This window comes from Entelurus aequoreus, linkage group LG15 (genome assembly GCF_033978785.1).
Source record: "Entelurus aequoreus isolate RoL-2023_Sb linkage group LG15, RoL_Eaeq_v1.1, whole genome shotgun sequence".
Classification (NCBI taxonomy): domain Eukaryota; kingdom Metazoa; phylum Chordata; class Actinopteri; order Syngnathiformes; family Syngnathidae; genus Entelurus; species Entelurus aequoreus.
Genome location: NC_084745.1, coordinates 37,071,679 through 37,099,110, shown reverse-complemented (window position 1 = coordinate 37,099,110; position 27,432 = coordinate 37,071,679). Strand labels below are relative to the sequence as shown.

General features: G+C 42.6%; 1 protein-coding gene across 1 annotated transcript; it reads right to left on the bottom strand.

The window, feature by feature from the left end:
• On the bottom strand, positions 1 to 27,245 carry LOC133630109 (transmembrane protein 108-like). The gene is made up of 6 exons (XM_062021419.1): positions 27,111 to 27,245; positions 26,536 to 27,013; positions 9,542 to 9,625; positions 4,659 to 5,618; positions 4,353 to 4,504; positions 1 to 1,456 (listed from the first exon to the last, which is right to left on the bottom strand). The coding sequence occupies exons 3-6, from the start codon at positions 9,579 to 9,581 to the stop codon at positions 1,340 to 1,342; spliced, it is 1,269 nt and encodes a 422-aa protein (XP_061877403.1). The 5' UTR covers positions 9,582 to 9,625; positions 26,536 to 27,013; positions 27,111 to 27,245; the 3' UTR covers positions 1 to 1,339.
• Between the last annotated feature and the right edge of the window lie 187 nt (positions 27,246 to 27,432).

The following is a 27,432-nucleotide window of genomic DNA, read 5'->3' as shown; positions in this document are numbered from 1 at the left end:
CAAAGGCTTTTATGATTTTAGCCAACATAAGTCGATTTATGTTGGATAAAATCAACAGAATTGATTCAGTTTAAAACCTATGAATGAAAAGGGATTGTTTTCATTGTTTTATTGTTCAGCAGTAAAAAGTACAGTGTATATACTACAGTACAAAAAATACATCATGTTGAACACTTTGCTCCACTGTGCAAAACAACAAGCTGGGCTGTGAGAAGCCAATGCAAAAAAATATAAATTTCAACATCCACGTTGTTAAGAATCACCTTTTCATTCCATGATTGAACACATTTAGGATGATTGTGAAGCGACAATTGGCAGCATTAAATACTAAGTGGATGTTGCAGCAACGCAATATAAAACAAAAGAAAGGTTTTATCTTTTAAAAAATGCACTCGAAATGTCCAAATTGAGATGCATTTTTACAAAATAAACCACCCCTTCCTTATATGTGCTCATAATGAATGTTTGGGCACAGGTTGTAGCACGTAAAGTGTGATTCATCACTCAGCATTTGGATCATGGTAATAAAGGAGGTGGTTGAAGTGCTAAAGCGCTGGAGCAAATCTCAAACTGGGCACGACACACACAAGTGACAATACACACACACAAACACAGAGGCACAGGGCAACATGAGCATGGAGAACAAGTTGGGGAAGACTACAGCAGACACACATATGACATACATAGGCAATAACTGAGGAATTATTAAGTCAACAGCGTGGCCCTTCCTCTGAGAAGCTGGTGACAAGAGAAGCAGCTACTTCTCTTCGATTGACACTGAAATAAAGGACTATAACCCAAGATTTAAAGCTGTTCATGAACACCCCTATTATCTCTTTATAATATTAAACAGATTATACTATAGGTGGTGCAGACATATCATAATTGGTCATAATGGAAAAAAATACAGTTGGTTGTGTATTTTAGAATTATCTTTTTAATTTCAGCACTTCTGAATTATGCAAAATAACATACCACTGAGTATAATGTTGATTTGAAGCCATTGAATGACTGATCATGTGATCATTGCCTGGAAACGTGCGTCAACCCCCCAACAAAATAAAACAGGCATTATATTCAGGTTGAACAGCCTATAAGTCATTTTAGCTTGATTATTTATCTAAATAATCATAGCATGTTTCTTCTCTGTGAGGCCACAGTCAATAAAGAAATTCATTTGTTTATAAAGACATAAAAACTTTTTTTTATCACAATTAATAATTTTGTAAAAAAAATGTACATCAGAAAAATATGCAGGTGCATCCTCATAGTAAAGACTGTATACATCACCGCGCTCTCTGCCATATGCAGCGTTTTACAAAATAAGACGGCATTGTCTCTAGATGGCAGACGCTTTGTCTCTGTTGATGAAGAGGGTCTCCTGGCAGAAGGGGTTCACCAGCACCACACTGCTGCTGCTGTAGTCCCCGTTTGGCGGCAGGCAACTGTCGTGCTCCTGCAAAAATACACCAGTTAGCACAACACTGTGAGTCACTATTCGCCAATAAAAATGAATAAAAGTCGGCGCTTGTAAGGTGAACAGAGATAGAATGTGGGGGTGACTCAGGAGGAGATGATGATGGAAAATGGTAGATAATGGTGAGTCAGGAGTGGAGGAGGGAGGAGAGGGACCATAGCTAACATAACAAAAACTAATGATCTTAATTTGAAATCCGATTAGATTTAGACTAAGTTGCATTATCCTACCAAACAAACACAACACCTGGGTGTCACCAGGGGCATCCTACACATGATTCAACCTCGGCCCCCCTCTCCTGACGAGGAAAAATTGGAGGAATGAAAGAAAAAAGAGACATCAGGTGAAATGGATGGTCAATGGAAATAGACATATGTGCAACAAATTGCATCAGAAATGACATAAAATGGCAAAGTTGGCTAGGAGATCCTTTTTACGCTGTTACAGCATCTATAGCCACTAGATGGCAATGTAACCAACAATAAAAAAGACATTCCAGAGCACATGTTCTTTGTAATTTTGACATGCATGTTGGCATGTCATGTTTTAGAGACTGTGACATGTAGTCAAAGCAATATTTGGATTAATAAGACAAAGTCAATTGCAGAGGCGTATCAATTCTTGTCACAACTGTACGACATTAGCAGTGACAGCAGCATCAGACTTGGGCTGTGTCTCAATTTGCGCACTTCCATACTTAACACTATACATACTTACTAGAGATTTCATATCACAGTTATCATGACCCAAATTATCATGGTTATTATTTTAATCGCAGTATTATTGAACGTGCTCAAAAGTATTTATAAACACACTAAAATCTTCGACCAATTTATTTTTCAACAATTAATAACTAAAATAAATAGACACACTGCCACTATTTTACATGTTTTGTGTTTCTTATGCTTCATTGATAGTGTTTTAGTCTTAGTAATTTATCTGTTTTAATGGCTAAGATTTTAGTGTGTTAAATATTGGTTTGTACTGTAGCACTTTGACTTATTTAAATGAAAAGAGCATCCATCCATCCATTTTTACCGCTTATTCCCTTCGGAGTCGCGGGGGGCGCTGGAGCCTATCTCAGCTACAAATAAAATCTATTATTAATATTTATCAATTTTGGTGGGCATTCTAGCGTCCTACTCTGTTTCAAAGGTCCTTGAACGCACCGTAAAAAAACCTCTGTCTGGTATTCCTGAGTATAAAACAGTCACTCTGTCCTAAGAGAGCACAGGTTCCTGTGCACAATTGGATATGTTAGTTGCTCAGACAACAACGTGTTTATATGAATTTAGATTAGGGTATGTAGTTTTCTAATGGGGAGATAAGTTAATGTCTCTTGTTTTTATGTTAGCATTTAAACTAGCGAGCTGGAACCAGTCAGTCCGCGAGTCCGTTATCGAAGTGCAGTTATCATTTAATGTTTTTAGATATTTTTTTATTTAAAATGATAATACCAACGGAAGTTTTGCCGCAGTTCATTGTTATATCCCTAATACTTACACTAGCATTTTAAGAGCAAAAGTGCAGTGCGTCATCAGTATAGATGTCGCATTCGATGGCATAATTTTTACATATATTGATGTGTTCTGACGGAAGTGATTATTTTGAGACCAGGGCCGGCCCGTGGCATAGGCCGTATAGGCAAATGCTAAGGGCGCCGTCCATCAGGGGGCGCCACGCCATGCCCCAAATGTTGGAGGGAAAAAGAAAAAAAAAAGTTGGTACTATTATTTCTAAATACATAAAATAATCCCACGTTAATTAAAATGCAAAGTAAAGCCTATTTAATAGAAATATTATTTGTTACAACATTACGCCCCCCCTCCCCCGGCACGGTGCGCCCCCTCCCTTCCTGTAGCATGACTCTTTTTGGACGTCACCACATAAAAAAATCAACACAAGATGTCAAAACGGCCAAAACTGTCAGGTGCCCAGGGAAGAAAAAAGAGAAAAGAAGAGGAGAAACGAGAAAAAGACAGAGGTAGCAGGTAGCGTTAGCCTACATGAAATTATTTGTTTGTTACAGAATGTGATAGTAACCTGGCTTTTTAGCATTAAGCTAATGTTACATGATTCGGCAATTGCTAATCAATAAATAGCTAGTTCTGTTTTAACGTCGGGTTAATATTGTGGAGGGGGCTAAATTGTTATGGAAAATAATAATGTAACGTTAGGTAATTACAGTACTCCCTGGTGTACAGTAATTTGTAAGTCATTCTAGTTAATGCAATATTAAAAAGCACAAATAGAGAACTCTGTAGGATCCCCTTTTTTTGTAATATAGTTGTTAAAGTCATATTGGTTTGACATCTTGTTTTGTGCAGTGCCTTATTTATATTGTATTTTTAATTTATTTTATGCAACTTGTTGAAACGTTTTATTTTGTGTTTATGTATGTAAAAATATTGTATTTCATATATTCATTTTTTATTTTTTGTATTCATTTATTTATCCATATTTTTTTTAATCTTGTTAACTATTCTGATTGTTAATTTGCTTTCTTTAAGTAAAAAAAAAGGTCAAAGACAAAGCTATTCGGTTTCTTAATTGTGAGTATATACACCTCACTGCCGATGTGGGGGGGCACCACCTAAAATCTTGCCTAGGGCGCCAGATTGGTTAGGGCCGGGCCTGTTTGAGACACAGCCTGAAAGGTATCCCAAAGCATCAATATAAGCAGAATAATTGTTAATTAGTGCCTATGGACCCTCTCCGCCCCCAACAAACATCATCATGTAGTTTGTTCCAGGATTTCTTTGCCCGAGGCCTGCTGCTGACTGAACACATTGATCCTGGTGTTGTTTCCATTCTGCTGACTGATAGCGCAGCCTCAACTCAACACAGTCTCAACTGAGTGTGGGCGCTTTTGTACCTCGCTCTCCAGAGTGTGAATCTCTCTGGGCAGCTCCACGGCATGCCTGCTAAAGTAGTCCATGGTAATGGCATTGTTCCAGTAGCTCAGGTTGTTCTCCTGACCCGACGACTTCTTCCTCCTCCTCATGCAGCACACGGTCAGCAGCACGGCTACGACAGAAAAAAAAAATCACTGGTCACTGATTTTTGCTAATAGTGGGTTTGTGTCTAATTCAATGTTAAGGCCATTTTAGCCAATCAGAAGCCTCAAGAACGCACTTTTCAAAAAAAGCACAATATTAAATTTTTTTACTGTTTTACTTACAGCAGGTCGACACAGGCACACTTATGGCCAGCACGATCCACACAATGTCCATCCGACTCAAGCAGATGGTGACGCGGGATGGGGGCGAGTCTACTGTGGGCCCTGAGCTGTTGTCGGCGGTCCAGGGGTCCTTTGTGGTGGCGGGGACTTGCCTGTTCAGGAAGCTACCGCTGTCTGTGGATGGACGCTCTGAGTGGCTGCTTTCCTGAGCGGGCGTATCATTGCGGGCACTGCTGCTGTTGGATGGCGCCCCCACGTGTGCTGTCACTCGCCCGGGTCCAAGAGGGTCATTGTCTGTGGTGTTAGGGAGGGGGGGTGGGAACGTGACCCTGGCGGTGTCATTGGTTGTCAGGTGGTTAGTTGGGCTCAGCGTAGGGTAGAATTCTGTGGAGAGAGCGGAAGTGGGCACGGAGGAGGTTTGATTCTCTGATGGATTCTTTCCAGCAGCGATCAACTCTGCCATAGGCGCCAACAGCAGCTCATCCGTTGGGGGCTCAGTCTTATCGGCATGCACCTCCCTCAGGGTGATAACGTGGTGTCCCTGAGCATGCTCCCTGAGGGACCGAAGAACTTCATCTTTATCCTCTTGACTCTTCACAGGAAGTGGGTTCTCCCTTCTCAAGTTGTGCCTATGGGTAGTCAAAGCGTTTGGGACAACAGTAACCAGGTCATGAGCGAGAGGTTCTACTGGGGCCCGTCTGGAGGGTTGAGTGGTGAGACGCCAGAATGAGAGGTGGCGGATGTTTGTGGGTCCAGGGGCCCTTTTGAGCGACCACTCCCCGCTGCTGGATCCTTCCCTGTGCCAGTCCAGGTGGAGAGGCTCAGCGGCAGACAGGACGTGGTTGCTGCTGCTGCTGCTGGCAGTTGCCATGGTGACAGAGTCCTGGGACATATGGCCGAGGTACAACTCCTGTGCTGATGACACCAGTACTGCTGGCAGTGCTAGAAAGGCGAGAACACCTGCAGAGACACAAAAAGGACCAATTCTTTATGTTCTTGCCTTTATGTGCCCGTGCACAATTCCTTTCCGAGACCCCTCCTTCCGTCTTGCAATCCACAGGAGACGCGGTCTTGTTGAGCATTCATTACACACCTCCGCCTTTAATCTACTGTGTTCTTCACTCCTCTCGTTTAATGAGATTGCTTCATTAACCGCACGGCGCACTGGACTGTGACATGTCGTCGGAGAGCAACGATGAGGCTGCCAAATCGTGAGCTCTCCAATCAGACCCCTTGCTTGCTTGTGGCATCATTATCACTGTGGTGCTGCTTCAAATACAAGTTGCAGTGGGAGCTATTTCTAATATTTTGACCCCCAAAGATGACCAACCAGCAAACTACAGCCATGTCATTGTAATCGATGTTTAGACAAGAAAAAAATAAATGTGTGACAGATTAGTCATTCATTTCCAATTTATTGGCACACAGTCTAGCATAGCTATTTAAGGTGGATCTCCCATTGGAGCTTTGCTGTGTATTTAAGCTGTCGGCATGGCGACCATGTGACATGACAGGATAAGAAAGGTATTATCATATATTATCAAATATTGGATTTCCTTCAGAATGTAAGGTCATTTCAATCCCATTGGAGAGGGAACTCTTTACATTCTGGTCAGTAATGCACACTAAGACGTAAAGACACCTCATTTTTGATTTCCACAGAGGACCAAAAACCCCAAAGCCAAGATGCAATTGCAGTGGTACCTCGGTTTTCATAGGCCCCACTTTTCGTATGATTCCATTTAGGGGTGCACAAAAATAATAGATTTCTCTCTGAGTCGCGATTCCTATTCATTCTGATTCTAAATCGAGTTATAATTTTCTAAAATAAAAAAAAACAAAACAACATTCATTCTAAGAAATTTTTTTACAATACCGGTAATTAATTTATAAGTGTTTTTAGGTCATCTCCATGCAAGCTTTTCTAACCTGTTACCTGTTTTTAAAATTGTATAATTATTATACTAAACAATACATTGCGAGAATTTGATTTTGAATCGAATCGTCACCCCAGGAACTGGAATCGGATCGACTCGTTAGGTGCCCAAAGATTCATACCTTTAATTTAATTTCACGATTCCTCGGTTATCGTACATCAAAATATTGTGCATAACAATTCTGCTTGCCCACGCAACATTCAGCAGAATCGAGTGCCAAAACAAAAAAATTCAGTCATTGGTAACTCAGTCTATAAGCTTTTTTTTGTAAGTGAGTTTGACAATAAAATAAGCCACCATGGGGCAAAATAAATTTGCATTGACAAAAAAGGTGAGAAACACTAATTAATTTTAAAGAGAACTCATAGCAAAGAACGAAGGTGTCGTCCACGTGGCTCTCTCCGCCCCACCTCTTTTTTTTCGTTTGTCATTTAGATGTAATTTGCATTGTTTTCTGCTTGTTAAACGATAATTATTCTCTGTAAAATGTGTTGTTGGATCACAAATATATTGGATTTACATTATTCCATTAAGAAATATTTTTTTGTTTTTTGTACAATTAGATTTTTCTTGGACCTTTTGAAACGGATTACTAAAGAAAGCTGAGGTACTAGTGTAATTCTACCATCCTTCTTCATCCTGAGTGTGTGTCTGGAAGCTGTCTCCCATTAACCAAAACTGCCATGTCTGTAACCTACGGTGCCCCCGTCAAATTGTTTCTGAAGAGAGAGCACTGTTGATTTATGGCGTGTGTCATGAGATGAAACGTGAAGCAAACAGACCTATTTCTCTGTTGTTTCACACACTAAATATGACTAATTCACGATAACACCGTGTTTGTCAGTAAATTATAAAGACAAGCTAATGCAACTCAACATTTTCTTTTGAATGGCTACCTAAAATCTATAATAAACCAAACCAGGCAAACAGGTTTATTTTGTCACCACGGCAACACCGTGGGCTGACAGAGAGATGGTGGGGTCCCTCCTGCCTCTGCACAGTCACAGGGAGCAAATCAGCACGATAAATGATTGGAAAACTAAATTGGACGGTTGAGAGCATCCATTACTGCATTAAAAAACAAGGTGGAATGCGTTAGAAAAAAGGAGGACAAAGTGAGATGTCACAAACAATTACAAACGACATACCACTGCCATTATACACCTGCTTGTTTGAATAATGGCACAAAGCTTCTTTCCATGAACTCAGTGGAAGAGAACGTGGAAGAGGAGTGGGTTACATGCTAAATTGGACCTCTTAAGAGGCTGGTGACATTCCTCCAAGTCCTCCATGCTTGAAGGCGTCAGTAAATCAAGCCGCAAAGCGCACTTCTTGCGGCCGATGAAGACTCAACGTCAGCGAACGTGATGAGATGGAAAGCAATCTAGTGTTTATTCCGGTTAATGGAACCCTGCAATATTCCCCCCGTGGATTGCCTGTAGGGGCTTCAAGTCAGCATGTGAGTTCGGTGTGAACATTCAAGTGCCATCCATCACGCAGGAACACCTACTCATTGCTTATGTGGGATGGACATATTTATCTTTGTATACAGGGGTCACCTTATGCTCCATGTAGAGGAGAGCAGTTTGCTTACGATGCGAAGTTGCTTGTGCATTATGTGGGCGGCTGGCAACACTCGAGTGCAGGGAGAGGCCAAAAATAGGAGCTGCATATAATCCATCATCCATCAGTGAATTTTTGTTAAGTCTGTCATCTCCCCCTCCACCACTATATTACCTCTTTCACCTCCATCCTGAATATATTCACTTAATACGCACATTCTAGTGATTCACCTCTTGGAAATAAGCTGTCCTCTAAGGGTGTGGAGGTCACGTGTAAAACTAAATTAAGTCTGTTTTGCAGTGGTGAAAAAATCTCTGCTTCTGGGTGTGTTTCTGTACTTTTTTTGGACAGCTCGGGTCCATCCTGTGGACCATTGGGACACTCCTGTTTGGGGTGGAGTGGTCTCTACAGATGGGAACCCAAAGATAAAGATAACTACTTCCCGTTTGAACGTCGGCAGCTTTGAGGGGCGTACATGTTTATCGGCTAATCGGTTCCTGTGGTGTCGATTTAGAAATGGCCGTTTGAAAGGGCAGCAGCGGCACAAACAGGAAGCAGAGACGTTAAACAGGACATGCTTTGGATTCTGGATTTTAAGTCAAGTTTGCAGTGCACCCTTCATCTGATAAGCTTTAAACCTCGAACAAAATAGTGTTTCGGTAAGGTAAGAAGCTTCGTAACAGACATTGACAGCGAAAAAACCCCTCTGCGGCAGGTATTTATTTGAAACACTGCTAAATGCAGCATCTCTTCCCTTTGCCTGCAGCCTGAGGCACTTGTGCCTCCTCCTCCTCCTCCAGATGGCTGGTCCATAGAGGAAAATGAGGAACATCTTAATACTTTGCAGGCATACGCATACAAAATACCATCTTAATCAAAGTGTAATATACCAACAGAGCTCTCCAGCCTTAGTAAGATTTGAAACTACTACACTGACCTCTTCCTTCACACTAGTACTTTGTCACTTTCAAGCAGGATTGAGACAGATTTGTCCAACAGGCCTGAAGCAAAACATAGCAGAGATCAGCAGCCCGCGAGCTGTTCCATATTCCATATTCATGTGACATTCAGCACTGGTAGCCCGCCAGTGAACCTGCTGCCGTACATGCACTCGCGGCGTCTTGAACCCATCCTCGGAATTTAAAGCAACCATGCGCGCTGCAAGTAAAACACCCACTAAGGGAAAATGGCAGCATGTTGAGTTTGTAATGTACAATACTTCCCTGAGGCCATTTCGCACCATCAAATATCTTAAATTTTTGATGAAGGTATCACATTTTTTCTACATTTTATCAGTTATATTTTTCACGTTTCTTCTTATATAATTAATGGATAATTATAAGTAATGAATACAAAATATGATTAAAAAATCAATTTACTCACTCAGCAGCTGGCAGCGCAGGACCTGCAGGCTTGTCTTCATGGTATCATGTGATCCGGGTCCTCCTCTACAGTGCTCATGGTTCTCTACGAAAGGAGACACGGGGTCAAATGAAGCTCGGGTATCAACAAAAGGCTCAAGCTACATGATGCTTTGTGACTAACTGTCTGTACAAGATGTCAAAAAGCAAATCTAAGGATTCCAAGAAAGGCTTTCAACAAACGGAATATAGCAATAACATGATAGCAATATTTGGCTATAGACAACAGGAGCCTGCCATCATGGTTGTGGTCAGCATCGATTGGGTGGCTTTAAATCAACACTGGCGTTCAGTCATTCAGCAAAACCAATTACAGTGCATTAAACATTGACCAGAGTAAGCCATCTTCTGAGACATTCACTGAGTGTGTCGCCGCTGGCAGAGTAAGGAGCACTCGGGGGAGTGTGTGCCCATCAAAACCCACCTCCTCTATTGAAGGGGACCTATTATGCAAAATTAACTTGTCTTACCTATTGGTACCCATTTATGTGTATTTGGGATATGCATAAGTCCCAAAATTTTTAAATCAAACCATGGAGGCATGGAGGAGACATTTATAAAACAATTTTCCTTCATACAACCTCCAAACAAGTCGTTTGGAATTTACCCTGCAACTTGTGACAATTTTCCGACATTTGACGTTAGCGGATATCTCCATGTATAGAATATATTTACCCGAAGAGCTTTGCACGAGTCTACCATTGTATACCGACAATGTAGTCAACGAGTTCCATCTTTTTCTATCCACTTGTTGTAGGGCAGACTGGCTTGTACATGCACATACATCCTGCACTGTTGTAATTTGTAAGACAAAGTAGCATATAGTTGTAACTTATATTTGTCAGTAGACTCTAATGAAAGCGCTAAAAATTAAAACATGCCTGGGGTGGACAAGATACAGTCGAAGTGGAGGCATGTAAAAAAACACCCACAAAACAGGGTATCCTGAGGAGAAGGTCAGAGAGACCTTGTTTACACTGCATGTCAATTCCAATGTTTTTGCCCATATGTGACCTGTATCAAATTTTTTCATGTTGATTTGAACAGTGCAATTCCAATTTTTCAAACCCGACCCAGGCCTCTTTTGTAATTGGAGATAAATCAGGTGTGTAGTCGATGTGACTGCACTCTCAACAATCGGGTCATGTTCATCCAACCAACACGTCATCAAATAGCGATAAGCGTAAAAATCCTTTGCCAAAATAAACGGTTGCAAAATAATAGTTGACAAATGAGAAGAAAAGTATGTTTTAGGAACACACGTCAATGTCCCGCCACTCCTGGCTTCAACTGCTCGCCCACACGTTCTTCGGAGCAGACGTGGAAGCAAACGTCCCACAAACTGCAAGAGCCAAAATGCTTGCACTCTTCCTTCTTAATTTTTTACGCGCAATAATTCAGTTAAAACATTTTTAACTTTGACTGCTCAAAATCCTTGAAATTGGGATTGAGGCCAACTAGAATTGGAGCCATGTGTACACCGCAGCACATATGACATCATGACGTCAGTTTGCGCTCAGATTAGACATCGCATTTTTTTGTAATGTGAACGACTATGTACATAAAAAGACCAATTGGACATCCTACCCCTGCAGTGGTTTGAAAATAGTCTGTAAAATATACTCTATGAAAAATTGTGACCAAAGAACCACCATTACATGTTATGTAGGAAGGGTTTTAAATGTAGAAAAAAAAAATCATAAAAGATCCACATCGAGAGGAGCCAGTTGAGGTGGTTCGGGCATCTGGTCAGGATGCCACCCGAACGCCTCCCTAGGGAGGTGTTTAGGGCACGTCCGACCAGTAGGAGGCCACGGGAAAGACCCAGGACACGTTGGGAAGACTATGTCTCCCGGCTGGCCTGGGAACGCCTCGGGATCCCCCGGGAAGAGCTGGACGAAGTGGCTGGGGAGAGGGAAGTCTGGGTTTCCCTGCTTAGGCTGCTGCCCCCGCGACCCGACCTCGGATAAGCGGAAGAAGATGGATGGATAAAAGATAGATAGATAGATAGATAGCACTTTATTGATTCTTTCAGGAGACTTCCCTCAGGAAAATTAAAATTCCAGCAGCAGTGTACATAATTGAGATATAATTTAAAAAGTAAATAATAAATAATGGGGGTATATGTTATTGTTTTGCATCCCCTGTCATCATAGTACCCCCTCCCCCAGAGAGGAGTTGTACAGTCTGATGGCGTGTGGGACAAAAGAGTTTTTGAGTCTATGACCCCTTTAAGTGACCTTTGCCTCTATAAATCACAACTTGGCTTAGTAACCTTTTCCTGCTCATTAAGCATTGCTTCCTGTCACTGAGCACCTAGCATCATAAGAAAGCATTTTTATTGGTGTTGCAAAACTGCATGGTAACTGACATGCATAGAAGCGTCAGCTGTCACTATGGCAACCACTCCAAACAGCACCTTCTTGTAAAGTCGATCAGGATGTGCCTTTTGTCATCTTCTCATTCTGGAAGTGAGTATTCTCTGTTCACCAATCAACAGACTGCACTGTGTTTAGCTCCGCCCTTTCGGTACCCCACCACTGCAGCTGGTACCCAATGACAGGGTGCCAAAAATTGATATAATGTAGAATAAATTATTAGATGACGATTAGAAATGGAATAGTAACACCTTCTAATTAAATGTTCCCGCGGTAAAAGTGGCTTATTGTGAAAGAAGCACGCTGATTAAAGCTCACTTTATGAAATCATTTTTAGTGAGTGGGAAGTGATGCTCAGTCTAAAATAGACACTGTGGCTTTAAGGGCCTAAATGTAATGTTCCAATTAGGGTGTGGACAAGAACTAAATGATTCAAGGTGTTTACTCGATGCAACATCCAAGTCTAAACTGACAAAACAAGGCTTTATAGGAAAAAATGGCGGCCATGTTGCTGAGTCACTGCACCGCGTGGTGTGTGCGTGAGGGTTATCAATCAGCAGCGTCACAGCGGAGCAGCACAGCGCCCATTAAAAGAAGATTAGACTCTCAGCGTGCCGAAGGAGACAGAGAACCAGTCAGCGCGAAATCTTCAACAGAAAAACTGTACGAGCCTCAAAACATTAGGCACACCTGCACAATGCAGTTCTGCACCACAATAAAGCAGGCGACACAGAGGAGGGGAGGCAACATCACCAACGCTGCAGTGTTAACACAACTACTTCTGCAGTCTTGTAAGGCGGCGAGGCGAGTGCAGTGTTGTCACTTTATCTGCTTTCCCCCCACCAGGAAAGGTGTCACTCTCTCATTAAATGTAAGAGGAGGCCAGACTGACACATCGAGACTAGACTACCACTAGTACAAGAACTGCAGCAAGGATCTGCACTTTAGGTTTGGCGAGAGAAAAGAGTTTACGGTGTCGACAAAAAAGTCAATTTAATGCAGACAAAAATGTTTGATACACAAGAGGGTCACAGCTCACTGTTGAAGGAATTCCCAAATGGGAGATATCTGGCCTGCTGGAGACTTGTCAAGCATTCCCACTCTCTCCTGGGAGTCAATGAGCCAGTCAGGCGGTAAAGGGCAAACATCAGGATGCAGCTCACTAGCGCTTACCGTCTGAGTCGTAAATAACCTGCGCCTCCTTGTCACTGTCTTTCCGTCCTTCTGCGACACCCCCATCCTTGCTATTGATAATTTTGCATGTTGCTACACTTGTCACCCTGGGCCAAAACAACAACAGATGCAGGGTGACACTGGTAAGTGGTTTTGCTTAGTCTGAGTTTATTCTAAGTTAAAATATAGGTTCATGCATCCCAGCGTATCATATTTCTGGCGGCCCACCAATAATAAGATTTGGCACTACCTGCTAAGGATTCTCCATCTTTATGCAGGTTATTGCACAGACTCTTATTATGAAATATTTTACTTTCAAAGCGTAATTTCTACTGATTGCTATTGTGGCTGACCTGTGCATACAATTTCAGACTTTATGCAAGCTGCAATTGTTTATACTAATATTCACTTGACTGCATATACCAATAATATGCATACATCTAGTTTATTCAATTAGATGACAGTATAACAACATCTTGTGCATGTGAATTTCAAATTCACCACAGATCGAGTTCTGTTCAGTTTTGACGCTCCAGCAAAGCCAGGACATCATGCTTTTCTGTCTGATAAACTACATTAAAAAGTACATTATTTAAGGACTTTTGGAAGAAAAAGAATAGCTAACCCCTTAAACACCCCACCTCACACATCTTCTTTTTGGCTGAGTTAAAAAAAAGTTGAAAAGAATGGCGAGGGTATTTACACATTTACACAGAAATGATGAAGCTCTTGACTACACTAAGCAAAGATAGGATTATGGATTGGTCAGGTATGCTTTTTGGAAGAATAATGGTCTATTCCTGTTCCTCAATGTACAATGTACACCACTCTACCTCATAGAGCAAATGACTGGCCTCCACGGTAACAATTAAAAGCATATTCCCAAACTGTACACGTCAAGAGTCAAGGGTTCCACACTTAAATGTATAGTAACATTATTTTATCTGAGACACAGGAGTAATTTTCAGTTCCAGGTATTGACCTACAAGGTTAGGTAACCATGACGACAACGCCACAATTTGCCTAACCTCAACTTTGTATTGTTGATTTGCGACCCTGCACAGCAATGCAAATTCCCAGCAGGCACAGACATTGAAACAACATTGACAACTTGTTGAATTAGGTCCCGACATTGAGCAACTCAAACTTAATTTTGGAACACATGCTTTTTGACGACGTTTAATCAATGTCGAGTTCTGACGTTGTTGACCATTACATTTTGGTCATTTCCCAACCAATAATCTAAAACACAAATAGAACGTTGAAACACATGTTTTTTGACTACGTTTATTCAATGTCAGGTTGTGATGTTGATTTGACCATTAAAATTTGGTCATTTCCAAACCAACAATGTGGCTCCAACATTAGACATCAAAGATGTCTCAATTTACAAATACAGCTATTTTGCAACGTTGTTTCGAAGTCAGTTTTAAAGGACATGTATGTATAATCAATGTTGGATCAATGTCTTGTGCCTGCAGGGAAGTAACTCTGGTGATAAATAAATACAATACTTTACATTTATTCATTATTAATGTTCAAATTACCCTTCAGGACCACCAGTAGCCATACAACAGCAAAATAGGACCATCTTTGCTAGTCCAAACTGAGGTAAGTACTAATATCACAGTGCCTTGAAGGAGACATTAAATAATAAATGGTGCAAGATGACAAACAAAGCTAGCGCCCTCTATTTTTTCTCTCAGTTGTATTCTTTTCAAAATAAGATGGCCTCTATCCCAATAGTGGCCCTAAACAAGCTTAATCCCTTTGAACCAACAGAGCAGATGGGACAAAGGTCGGCTTTTCGGCATAATGGGTACAAAAACAGTTGCTTATGACAGTGGACCACTATTGTGCAGTTGTAACAACTAATGCAGCAGAATTAGGAACTCAAAGTATTAGAGTTGGCTATTAAAACAAGAAATAGGGGAATGGGGAATATTGTAAGAGGAAACACTCCTCCAGAACAATAGTGCATAGCAAGATATCATGGAACAAAGCGATGACGACAGGCTGTGGAATTTTTCTAGTATGCTTTTCCTGTAACAATAGTTTATTTGAAGGTGGGACAGCATGTCGTTGTAAGAACAGGAAGTGCTTGGAATGTCCATCGAGTACTGACACAATTGTGCAGAAGATTGGGATTGCAACATGGGCAATTGTTGTCAAGCACACGTTAGCAGTCAAGAACTACAACTCTGTCCATGAAGTTCCTTACTTCAATGCACATACCCAATTTTAACCTTTTGACACAGCCTGCACTTGGCTGACAATGACAGGAACCAACAGCAGAGGGGAGGGTGTGTTTCTGGATGTGGGGGCTGCATTGTACCTGGTTTCCGTGCAAGTAGGATTGCCGAGAGATTGCCAAAAGCCAAAGCGAGAAGAGACATCGGGGGGATATGATGCGGCAGATCGAGGAAGAGGATTTGGTTGGCTGGAGGGTCTGTGGGGGGGTTTAGGAGATTTTGTATTGTTCTCTTCTCTTCTTCCACCCCCAACACCCCTCTTATGCTTCATCCCCCACTAGGAGAGCGACAGATTAAACTCCAAAAGCTGCTAGTCCTGAATGCGTGCTGGCTGCCTTCAAACACACACACACACATAGCATCACTTTGGCCTATTATGCATGAGTCAGGCTGACATAAGCAGACCCATGCAAAACGGTCATGAATGTCTGAAATATCAATGTGGATCGCGCAAACAGCGATGAGCAAAACAAACCAATTAGCCACTTTTGCACATTTGAAAACAAGTCAGTTGGAAAGTGGAACCCATGAGCTATAAGGAGCCATGGGGCTTCGTGTTGAGTAACTGAGTACTTAGCGGCTAATTGAGGTGAGCGGCAGTGCGGTTGTGGATCAGGACAGATCAGAGGCTATAAGTCCTCCATTGAGGTCATTAGCAAATACGCATCAATGCAGATATAAGCCACAGTTTCAAAGTTTCATATTTGCGGCGTAAACCCTCCGCAGATCCCACATAGATTAGTATCGGAACAAATAACAGAACAATTAAGCAGACCTCTATACACACTAATTAACAAGAATGAATCAGATGTAAAATGGTGATTTCATGCCCAAGGCCATAACCAGGATTTGACAAATACAGAGGTCAAAATTCTGCAACTTCTGCCTTCACCCTGTTCTCTTTCCGTTCCTCTATCCACCGTTTGTCACCCTCTATCCACATTCTATCGCTCTCTTTCCTCCTGCCAATAGTATATAAGAGCATTAAGTAAAATGTAATGCAACTCCTTCATATCAATATAGACACATTTAAATAAGAATGTAGAGTTGTTTACATTCTTTCAAACAGTACAAGCGTAAAAGTAAAATGTAGGTTTTACAATGTTATTACTATTATTTTACTTTGGTATGTTGTTAATTTAGACGACATAAGTTCTATTATGATTGTCAAAGAAAACATCTGAGGTCATTCTTTAAACCTAATCATCTCAGCAGGGAACAGTTGTGTTTCTTTTACATAATCAGTTTGTATATTGTATGTGGTACTACAGTTCACCTGACTGACATGACAAGTGACAACCAGAGGTGGACTCGGTAAAAAATTTGGCCCCAGATTTTTTTGATCCAAACTCGCCCACTACAATCTACTCACAGATATTGGGCCAACTCACCCCATTACTGTATAAATCACAAACCCTTACTATGACCACAATGCTGAACAATATCCTTTTACATTGTGGAGCCATGAATGAACTAATGTGGGTTGCTTAGTTGCACTTAATAAGGTACTGGAGTAATTTATTAAATATTTAGGACTGTTTATTTATCACTCACCCATGCAAAACGCATTGCAACAAACGTGTCAATCTGTAAAGTGGCGTTATTTGAAGTAGGTATATAATAGGGCTTAAATGGTTAATAAAAATGAATAATACAGTATTATTATTGTTTTCCAATGCTATAGATAACTATGTTTTGCTGTAACTCACCACACCATCATATGTGCCAATTATTTCATTTGAAGTTTAATAATTAGGTGACCGTTTTTAACCATTCATGGATGTTTTATCCACAACCATACCATGCTGGAAGAAGGCAGACCTGCTTACCATAGTGTGGAGAGGGGCGTGGCCTGCGGGCCTGCCGCGGAGCGGGGTGTGTAAGGACCGGCCTCGAAGCAGCGGCAGGTGAGTAGATTGCCCGCCTGGGGCTTGTTATCTAATCACCTGTCGCCTTTATTAGCGGCAGCCGGGCAGAGACACGTTGTTGGAGTTGGAGCCAGAGAGAGACACACGCTCAGAGACAAATCATATTGCTGGAAAGCAAGTCACCCCCGGATTTTTATGAAAATAAAAGACTCAATTCAAACTGTCTACCGGGCTCCCGAAGATCTGTAGGCCAGGAGAACCCACAACAAGAGGGAAACCTCACACATAGTATCACCTCTTTTGTTACGTCTTGGTCGCATAGTTATGCGCTGTTCGTTTCCCCAATATGCAGATGGTCGTTCAGAACCAGCGTGCAGGTAGGAAGAATGATTTATTACCATAACCAGGCAAGAATACCAAAATAGGAACGTGCTGACGGCACAGGGAGCTAATGAAAAGCTTAGCACAGAAACAAGAATCACCAACGTAACGTGTAGCAAGCAAAACAGCGAGACAGAGTGTGGCAAGAGGCAGGAATAAATAGCTCTCTGATTCGTGACCGGGAGCAGGGGAGCGTTCCTACCACTGAATCAGAGGTCGGTGACAATAATCAGCACCCATGGCAACAAAGAAACAAACCAGGGTGCAGAAATCGAACTAAATCAAGAACTAAGGAAATACTGAACTAAACCAAACATGATCCGCCAACGGATCATCACAGTACCCCCCCTCAAGGGACAGATTCCAGACGTCCCAAGATAGAAGAAAAAAACAAAAAAACACAAGAAGTCCAAAGTCACGGGAGGGCGGAGGGAGTGGGCCGTCAGGCCAGGTGTCCCTGAAGCTACCGGGGACAAGTCAGATGGTTGTTAAACGCCGCCGCAACTGGCGAGGTGGTCGCCCACGGAACGGCCACATGTTTCCGGTTATGCGCAACACTTTACGTTGGTAATTCTTGTTTATGTGCTAAGCTTTTCATTAGCGCCCCGTGCCGTCGGCACATTCCTATTTTGGTATTCTTGACTGGTAATGGTAATAAATGATTATTCCTACTCGCATGCTGCTTCTGAACGTCCAGCTGCCTCTTGGGGAAACGAACAGCGCATAACTATGCGACCAAGACGTAACAGAAAACAGCCAGCATACAATTTTCCCGCAATGGACGAACTGGACAAGGAGACGTGATTGGTGCTGAGAGTAATGGAAGTGGAGACCCTTCGCTATTCTCCCGAGGAGAGTGAGAGTCTGATGTGGGATCCTGAGAGTTTGCTGGTCCCCATCGACTCCGTTTGGCCTGAGGACATCGTCGCACCGCCGTCCCGGACGCGTCAGCGAAGGCGGAGGCCATCTGTGAAGGCTTCGACTCGCTGCCAGGACGCGCCGACCCCTCAAACTCCTCATCCGGATCCAAGCAAGCCGCAAACAGCCTTGTCTTCCTCGCCACCGATGTTTGGTAATCCCATTGATAATTTTGCCAAACACTTCACCGCATGGGCTGTTAGCCATGTCAATACACGCTCCGATGACGTCACACTGCCGGCGCGCTCCGATGATGTCACGAAGCAAGGTTTTTTTTCTAATTCAGGTACGCCACGCCCGGTGCGGCCTTCTCTGCCCGCTGCGCTACGCCCGGTGCGGCCTCCTCTGCCAGGTGCGCCACGCCCGGTGCGCCATGCCTGGTGTAGCCTTCTCTGTCCGCTGCGCTACGCCCGGTGCGGCTTCCTCTGCCCACTGCGCCACGCCCGGTGCGGCTTCCTCATTTACAGACTTGGCGTCTTGTTCCTTGTTCAGGACAAACGGGCATGCGACAAGTTTGACCATACATTGTGCATATGGTCATTACGTTGTCAAGCCATCCCTTGGGCAGCGAAAGCTTTAAACAAACTGCTGTGGAGGTTTTTCCCCTTGCCTTCTCTTTTCTTTCGATTCTTCACTCCATTAGTGATAGATCTCATGGTCCATCCCGCTGTTTTGTCCCAACAGTGAGGGCCATTTTTGTCCCGTCGAGGGCCAAATGCTTGACATTTAACGAGGATGGTCGTAAACAGTCCCCTGGTATGCAATTGACCTTCGTTTTCTTCTGCTATTTTTTCCAGCGGGCCTCCTAGGTGAACTCTGTATAGTGACAGTATGGACACAATACAACAATGCAGTGAAGATGTTGGGCTCTGGAGGCCTAGTTTATTTTTAACAGTGATGTGCGGTGAGGTTCATCGCTGGTGAGGCACTGACTTCATCACAGTCAGATTTACAAACATATGAACCCTAAAGAGTATCTTATTCACCATTTGATTGGCAGCAGTTAACGGGTTATGTTTAAAAGCTCATACCAGCATTCTTCCCTGCTTGGCACTCAACATTAAGGGTTGGAATTGGGGGTTAAATCACCAAAAATTATTCCTGAGTGCGGCGCCGCTGCTGCCCACTGCTCCCCTCACCTCCCAGGGGGTGAACAAGGGGATGGGTCAAATGCAGAGGACAAATTTCATTACACCTAGTGTGTGTGTGACAATCATTGGTACACATTCAAACTGTAGCACAGAAAAAAGCACATTTAATAAAAAACACTTTATTATGGTCTTACCTTTACTTATAAATGAAGTCCATGCGCCGCTGTTGTGCTGGATAATGCACCCCCGCCGTAGAATGCACCCCCTGACGCGAGTGTTATATCAACTAAAGCCCACACTTAAACTTTCCACGTGCAAGATTGAATCTATTTAAAAAAAGTTATTTAATAAGAAGCCAAAAAGTGCAAAAACAATAATGTTCGTGTTGGAGGAGTTGTGAATGACTGAAATATGAAATCCGTGCTGCAGTCTGCAGGTGTACCTAATGTTGTGGCCCAGCAGTCATTAAACAATAAAATTGCAGCTTTGTACAACTACTGTTCAAATTTTAATTATGCAAGCAAGTAGTCAACTGTAATTAATCATAATCAATCCAAATTCCAAAATTTGATTAATCTGATTCTTTAAAAAAATCCATCATTTGAGAGCCTTAATTAAGATATACACACAAAATCTGTATACATTCTGCTGTATTCTGGAAAGGCATTCAATTCTTCTGTATGCCACTGTGCGTTGCTGGCATGGTTGATGAACGGAGATCAATTAATTGTAGTTGGGCTGTCTTTGAATAGTCAAAGATTCAAGATTCAATTCAGAGGATTCTGATTCAACTATCAACTTTGCAGTCAACGCATCAGATATTACTTCCTTTATTTAGTCAAGTTTGATGTCTTCCCGGCGCTGCACCAGAGAGGTGGAACTCACTAAACTATCCAAAGGCTACCATGCTTTTTTGTTTATCAGAGTGGTTTGGCCTTTTTTTGAGATGGAAAAAGTTGCAAATTGGATCTGTTTTGTTCACTTCAACGAACGGCTTTATAATGTATTTTTGAAGAGGACCTACGATCATTTTTCTTTTTTTTTTACTTATAAATGTTGCTACAGTGTTGGTGTATCTTTAAACAATGCCAAAATGTTCATGCAAATGGGAACAAGCTAGCACACAGTTTTGAATGCCTCTGAATGCTGTGTTTTGAAGTCTTTTTTTTTAACAGTGGGCCATTTTTGACGTCACACATTGACGAACGTACATTTGTGGTATTCTCGGACAGGCTGTATCAGTAAGCCTCCTCACTCTCTCTCGTGTGCGGTAGAGCATCCTCTCCTAGTAAACAATCCTTGGTCATTCGCAGCCAGCTACAACTCCCTCTCCCAAAACCATTGGTTGACACAGAAATGAAAAAAAGATGACGATTGATTGGCTACGTCTGTCAAGCCTCTTTGGCGAAATGACCCAATGAGAGGCTCCAGAGGCGCAGAAGTCCTACCCACGCAGGTTGTAGCCCTTCCTCATCCAATCATTTTTAATGGTGATCAGTCCATGAGAGTGGGGCAGAAAGAAACAACACAAGAAAAACAAAAATATGAGAATTTAAGTGAAAACTAAAAGGTGGTACAGGAAAATGTAGAGATTAAAAAAATAAAAGTTTTAGTGACAGACTGCTCAGAGCATAAAAATGGAGTAGATGTTATAGAGCAGCTACTTCAGTGTGTACCTCACAGCAGTAGCTGCTTTCTGCATTGCTCTGACGACATCACATGATGAGATAGAGGAGGATAAAGTAATAAATGGTGACAAAAACTCAACTGCATATTAATAAAGATGTGATGATCATGTTTTGTTTAGTTTAGTATTTCCTTAGTTCTTGATTAAGTTCGGTTTCAGCACCCTGGTTTGTTTCTTTGTTGCCATGAGTGCTGATTATTGTCACCTGCCTCTGATTTAGTGGTCGGGACACTCACCTGCTCCCGGTCACTAATCAGTCATCATCTCTCGCCACACTGTCTGAATTGAATCCTTGAATCTTTGACTATTCAAAGACAGCCCAACTACAAATCATTTATCTCAGTTTATTAACCGTACCAGCAACGCACAGTGGCCTACTGAAAAATGGAATGCCTTTCCAGAATACAGCAGAATGTATACAGATTTTGTGTGTATATATTTATTAAGGCGGTCAAATGATTGTTTTTTTAAAGAATCAGATTAATAAAATTTTGGAATTTGTATAATTATGATTAATTACAGTTGACTACTCGCCTGCATAATTAAAATTTGCTTAAGAAAAGACCAATATTTGTACAGAGCTGCAATTGTATTGTCAGAATTTCATCCAGGCAAATTTTTAAACATTTTATTTGAATGCATGCCATTTATTGGCACAAAACAGTTTTATTTAAGATTCTTTTAGGCTGTATTTTGGAGTGAAATTTGCCAGCGAGCACACCAGTCGGAGTCTCCTCACTTATTTTTGTGTACTGACGTATGCATTGATCTGATCACTGACGGTATAGTGGCTAAGGTAAAAGAGCGTATATACGGTCAAAATAAACTGCATTAATAATCCAAGTGTGAACATAATAATAATACATTTTATTTCTAGGCGCCTTTCTAGACACTCAAGGACACCGTACATTCGTTAAAAGCAGTGCAACACAAACAATAATACAAAAGTGGGAAATAGACAAATAAATACTTGATTGATGTGATCATTTTTGGTGATTAATCACTTGAGATAACTCATTAATTTTGACAGTCCTCATTGTTATGTATATTTTTCTAATCAAACACTGATTTAGATGTCTTAGCTGTGTTGCTTACTTTTGTTTCATCTGCACACACAATTTTAGCCTGTTAAAAATAAACTAGGCCTCCAGAGCCCAACATCTTCACTGCATTGTTGTTTTGTGTCCATACTGTCACTATACAGCGTTCACCTAGGAGGCCCGTTAGAAAAAATAGCAGACAAAAACGAAGGTCAATTGCATACCGGGGGCCTGTTTACGACCATCCTCGTTAAAGGTTAACCATTTGGCCCTCGACGGGACAAAAAATAGCTGCAGGTGTCTCTGCCACGCCCTCACTGTTGGGACAAAACTGCGAGATGGACCATGGGATCTATCACTAATGGAGTGAAGAATCGAAAGAAAAGAGAAGGCAAGGGGGAAACACCTTCACAGCAGTTTGTTTAAAGCTTCCGCTGCCCCAGGGATGGCTTGAGAACGTAATGACCATATGCACAATGTATGGTCAAACATGTCGCATGCCCGTCTGTCCTAGGAACAAGACGCCAAGTCTGAAAATCTCTTCTCCAGCCAGACGTCTGTCTCGTATGTCCCATTTGGCTCGTGTGTTGGTGTCATGTTCACTGCTGAAGCTGCCCTCATCCACCTCCGACCATGCGCACCTTAGGATGACGCCGCTGTCACCATGGTGACGCAGCTGCCAAATCAGCACCGCAATCAAAAGTTCACACATACCGGGCTAAATCCCACTATGCAAATGATTATCCCTTTAATCAGGATTAATGCGGTCTGTGATTAAGACGCACCTTTCATGCCCCCGGAGACAAGAATCTCTTACGTAATTCACACCAAGTGCTCTCTGATTAGGGGTTTTTAAGTAGAATTCGGATAAAACATCTGAAACATTCCTTCTGTATTTCCTACTCCTACATGTGACTTCTTTAAAGACTTTTTTCCTGCATGTGAAGAGCATTAGTGACCCACTAGCCGAATGCAGCTGAGATAAGCTCCAGCACCCCACGCGACCCTGTAAGGGACAAGCGGTAGAAAATGGATGGATGGATAGCCTATCAATCAGACTCTCCATTCAATACTGAATTTCGATTTATGACATATTCTATATTATATTAAAGATCCGTGCACAAGTTGGTACTTGCAGAATATTTGGAAAACTTTAATAAACAATGCAGCAAAGGACACAGAAGCTCCATCATCAACTCCTAATAGAGGTTGAGGAGGTGTGTGATCTTCAATCAACAAGCACTAGCCAGCACTTTATTTGTTTGCAAGACAATGTTTTATTTTAGCTTCACATGTTCAAATGCTTTGGAAGAAGTTGCCAAGGCAACAAGAGAGATGATATTGCACTTTGCGTGATGAGAGGAGGCGGTCATTTGCTTCTGAGCAGGGGGTCGCAACCGCCCCCGCCCCATTAGAGGCTAATCCTCATAGGTGAGGCTGCCGTTATTGTGCTGACGCTTGCTAGTGTTGTCTACACACACACTTCCATCACACAACACCATAGGCTCATCAGTAAGCCTGCCGGGGGTAAAATGCATCCCACCCCTATACTGGGCGACTTCTCCGCCAGCCAACAGGTCCTCTCATAATCCTATTAAAGGCGCTCATCTGTGACGCATTAAGAATGTGCCACTAGGTCCAAGAACACAAACCCTCTGTGTCCCAGGACTGCCCACACAAAGGACTACTCCATCCTGCCATGTTTCTTTTTTCAGTCAAATAATAAACAGTAATGGCACCATCCCTCAATTGAATCAGTTAATTAATCAATCATGCTTTTCAAAGCATTTTAGAGTATTATAACATAAGTATCAAATGTTATGACAAAGCAAGGACACACATATGGAATTAAAAATTCCAACAAGCACCCTCCAAATCATAGGAAGTCTACCTGAAAGAGTGGAAGCTCATATAGCTGCAAAAGTGGGAAGAACTTTGTATCAGTATTTGTACTTCCTGTATGGAATGCTGAATGTGAAGAAAAAAAGCTCAATCCTAATCTCAATGTGGACAAGCACTCTATTGAAAATGTTCTATAGTTTTACCGCATTAAAATGCTTTTAAAGGGTCTCAAGAAAAATCGGCTAACATAAGTAGATTGGACCCCAACGGGTACTTTCATCCCGCCTCTCTCTTTAGGGTCCTTAGTGGCACCTAGGGGTGGAGGGGCAGTCTGGAGTGGCATGGATGAATTTGAGGAATGTGAGGAATTCACCTCGTAATCACGTCGCCCTCATGCTCGGGCGGTCACCTCACTCTTATCTCCCGATGACCCCCACACCCATGTAATTAGTAAACATAATGGCTAGCTATTCATTAGCCGGGCTTTTCCTCTTCTGCTCCTCCTTATTATCCTTTTTGCTGGCTGGAGCTGTTTAAAGAAAACCTTTCGATGAAATATCCAAAATGTTTCTTTAATAGCAGGACTTGGCGGAAACTACAACATGCAATACAAAGAATGTTTCCCTTTTGTCAGTCCACTTGCATCTGGGCAACGAGGTACAGTGACAAACTATAGCAAGCACAATGATTGGCAATTGATGTCTGCGCTGTCATGTAAGTTTCCGGAGTCATATCGAGAGCCGCCATGGATCTGAGTTTGTGTAGTTTATCAAACACAGGAAAAAGGAACACACGGACCAGCATTCCCCTCTTTGCTCGAGTGACATCCTGTTTGGACCGCTTGCTATTTTGCCAGCCAGGAAAACAGTACGAAGTCCAACTAGAGCACAAGGGCCTGCATTCCACATCCTGATGTACCACTCTCTACCAGTCATGGGGGGAACAAGTTGCCTAAAGCCTGTTGTCGCCACATTCCCTGATACTTTCCCAGTAGCTTTTGTCCTCCACATTTCCTGTGATAAGACTGTCCAGGAGGGATGAGAAAACTGATAGTTTCCGGGCGTTTTTCCCCCGTCAGCCCAGCGCTGATGAAGACTTTTCCGGACTGTACTGATAACAGAACTAAAGGGGTTACTTATTCCAAATATGGACTTTAAATTTTCCAATCATGCATGACACACTATACAGAAGACAGTTTGGGACATTAGTTGAGAATTTTTCGAGCAAAAATCTAAACTGTCTATATGCGTAGAGGCTGCATCCACAATGCAGACAAGCGGAAGAAAATGTATGGAAGTCCGTTCTCCATAGCAAATGTGCCTTGATATAACCTGTATTGTGAATGCAGCTGGGATAGGCTCCATCACCCCCGCAACCTAGAAGGGACAAGTGGTAGGAAATGGATAGATGAATTGGTACTACACAAAGGAAACTGGCCTGACTCTAGCACTATTCAAAATAAATACCATCATTAGCCTTACACAATGTGTTCATTTGTAGCCTAATACTCAAACCAGCATGCATGCTTGCCCTGAGGACGCTGTCCTCTCCAGATGTCAATACCTTCTGTGACCCTGATCCCTCCCCTTGCCACTGCACACATGGTACTGAGGGATTGTCCAATATAACAAAGGAGGATAGAAGGGGGGTGATGGGTCTGTGGAATAAGGGGAATAAGCAAACATTCCTGTCACAGTGGAGAGGTCTGGCTAGCAGGTTGAATCAGCTCACCCTTTAAAACGGCGCTCACTGCTCCCGAAAACATGGCTGGACCTCCCTGCACATGCATCACAAGGGACTATTTGGCCTTAACAGAGTTTCTCCTATTATCTGCTTTGTTGCTGTCATGTCTCTCAGACTCCTTAAACATTCAAAGGCCAATTGAGGAAGAAGAGATCTTCCAAGGTTGTCAGGTTTACCGCTCTTGGAAAACTTGGATGGGGAAGTAAACAAGTACACTAAAATGTTCCCAAATGTTGAGAAACATGCTAGAGACTATGGTCATATACTCCTACTTTGTATTTTTATTAATACATGTTGCCATGTATATAAGAGAGTCACTCTTTTATATTATGACTCCTCTTTTTATAATACCCTTGTCTATGTCACTGTCAACACAACTGGTCAAGGCAGATGGACGCCAATGCACAATGAGTCTGGTCCAAGCCAGTTAAATACATTGTTGTAAAGACTACTGAGCTGAATGCAGCAAAATATGTCATCTACTGGCAATGAAATCCACACAGTGTATTCACGTGGAATAGGAAATGCCCACAGTATTATGGATCCACGCAGAAATGTTCATGTTGCGAATAAGGCTACTCACCTATATGGCAGCGCGGTGACGTCGGCGTATCCGAGACCAATAATACTTGAACGCCGGGGAGAGAGCCACACTTCACCGCGTCGAAGTGCACATGTTGCCGAGGGGGGAACCATCAGCATACGGAGGACGCCCGCAAGGGTCAGTGTGACGTCGCACCTGCTGTGGTATCCAACCGCTGGATGCGCTGCACTAGGCGGTGTCACCAACCGTGGTCGTTACGCTCTGAAGACCCCTGCCGAAACTCCTGCTCCCGCCTCTCGACTGCGTCGGCTCTGACGTCTCTCTCCGCCCTCCAGGCAGTCAGCCGTCGGGGTTTTGGTCGCGACGGTGCCACCCACCGAGTGAGGGAGGACCGCGCGCGCGAGTACGGGGAGAGAATTTTAATGAGGCTCGCTGCTGCAGAGTGGAGCGTTGCAGCGGACCGGCGTCTGGTCACCTGACAGCCAGGACATCCCTGCTCAACCTGTTGCTTGTCGTCCTGAATGCAGAACAAGTCTATGAATAGCACCACATAAGTTTATCGGCAACTATATTTAAAAGCAATTAAAGAGCAAGATTAAGACAATAACGCTCACCTTTTCTGCTCTTTATCTTGCACAACTTTGCAAGGAGCCATCTGTGCACATTGCTTTTGCACAACCGCCTTTTCTTCCACTATTCTCCAAGTGGCGCCCTGCGATTAAACAGTAAATCACCTCCGCACACAGTCAATGCGTTAACAAAATAGGCTGCTTACTGCACAAAAGACAGCCAGAAGACAAGAGGTGAGAAAGATGCGCACGTATCTGATTTAGGATCCAAATTAAAGAGCAAAAAGCTACGCCAGCATTAAGATGTACTTCCCCCTGTTGACCAGCCCACGTCATTGCATCTAATAACAAAGCATGACTTGACATT

What these genes read in the sequence shown, in the direction of transcription:
- LOC133630109 (XM_062021419.1), bottom strand. Translation starts at nt 9,581, where the DNA reads ATGAAGACAAGCCTGCAGGTCCTGCGCTGCCAGCTGCTGA. An exon ending in CCTGCGCTGCCAGCTGCTGA is followed by an intron (nt 5,619 to 9,541) that starts GTGAGTAAATTG and finishes GTGTCTCTGCAG; the next exon opens with GTGTTCTCGCCTTTCTAGCA. An exon ending in TTCACACTCTGGAGAGCGAG is followed by an intron (nt 1,457 to 4,352) that starts GTACAAAAGCGC and finishes GTATTTTTGCAG; the next exon opens with GAGCACGACAGTTGCCTGCC.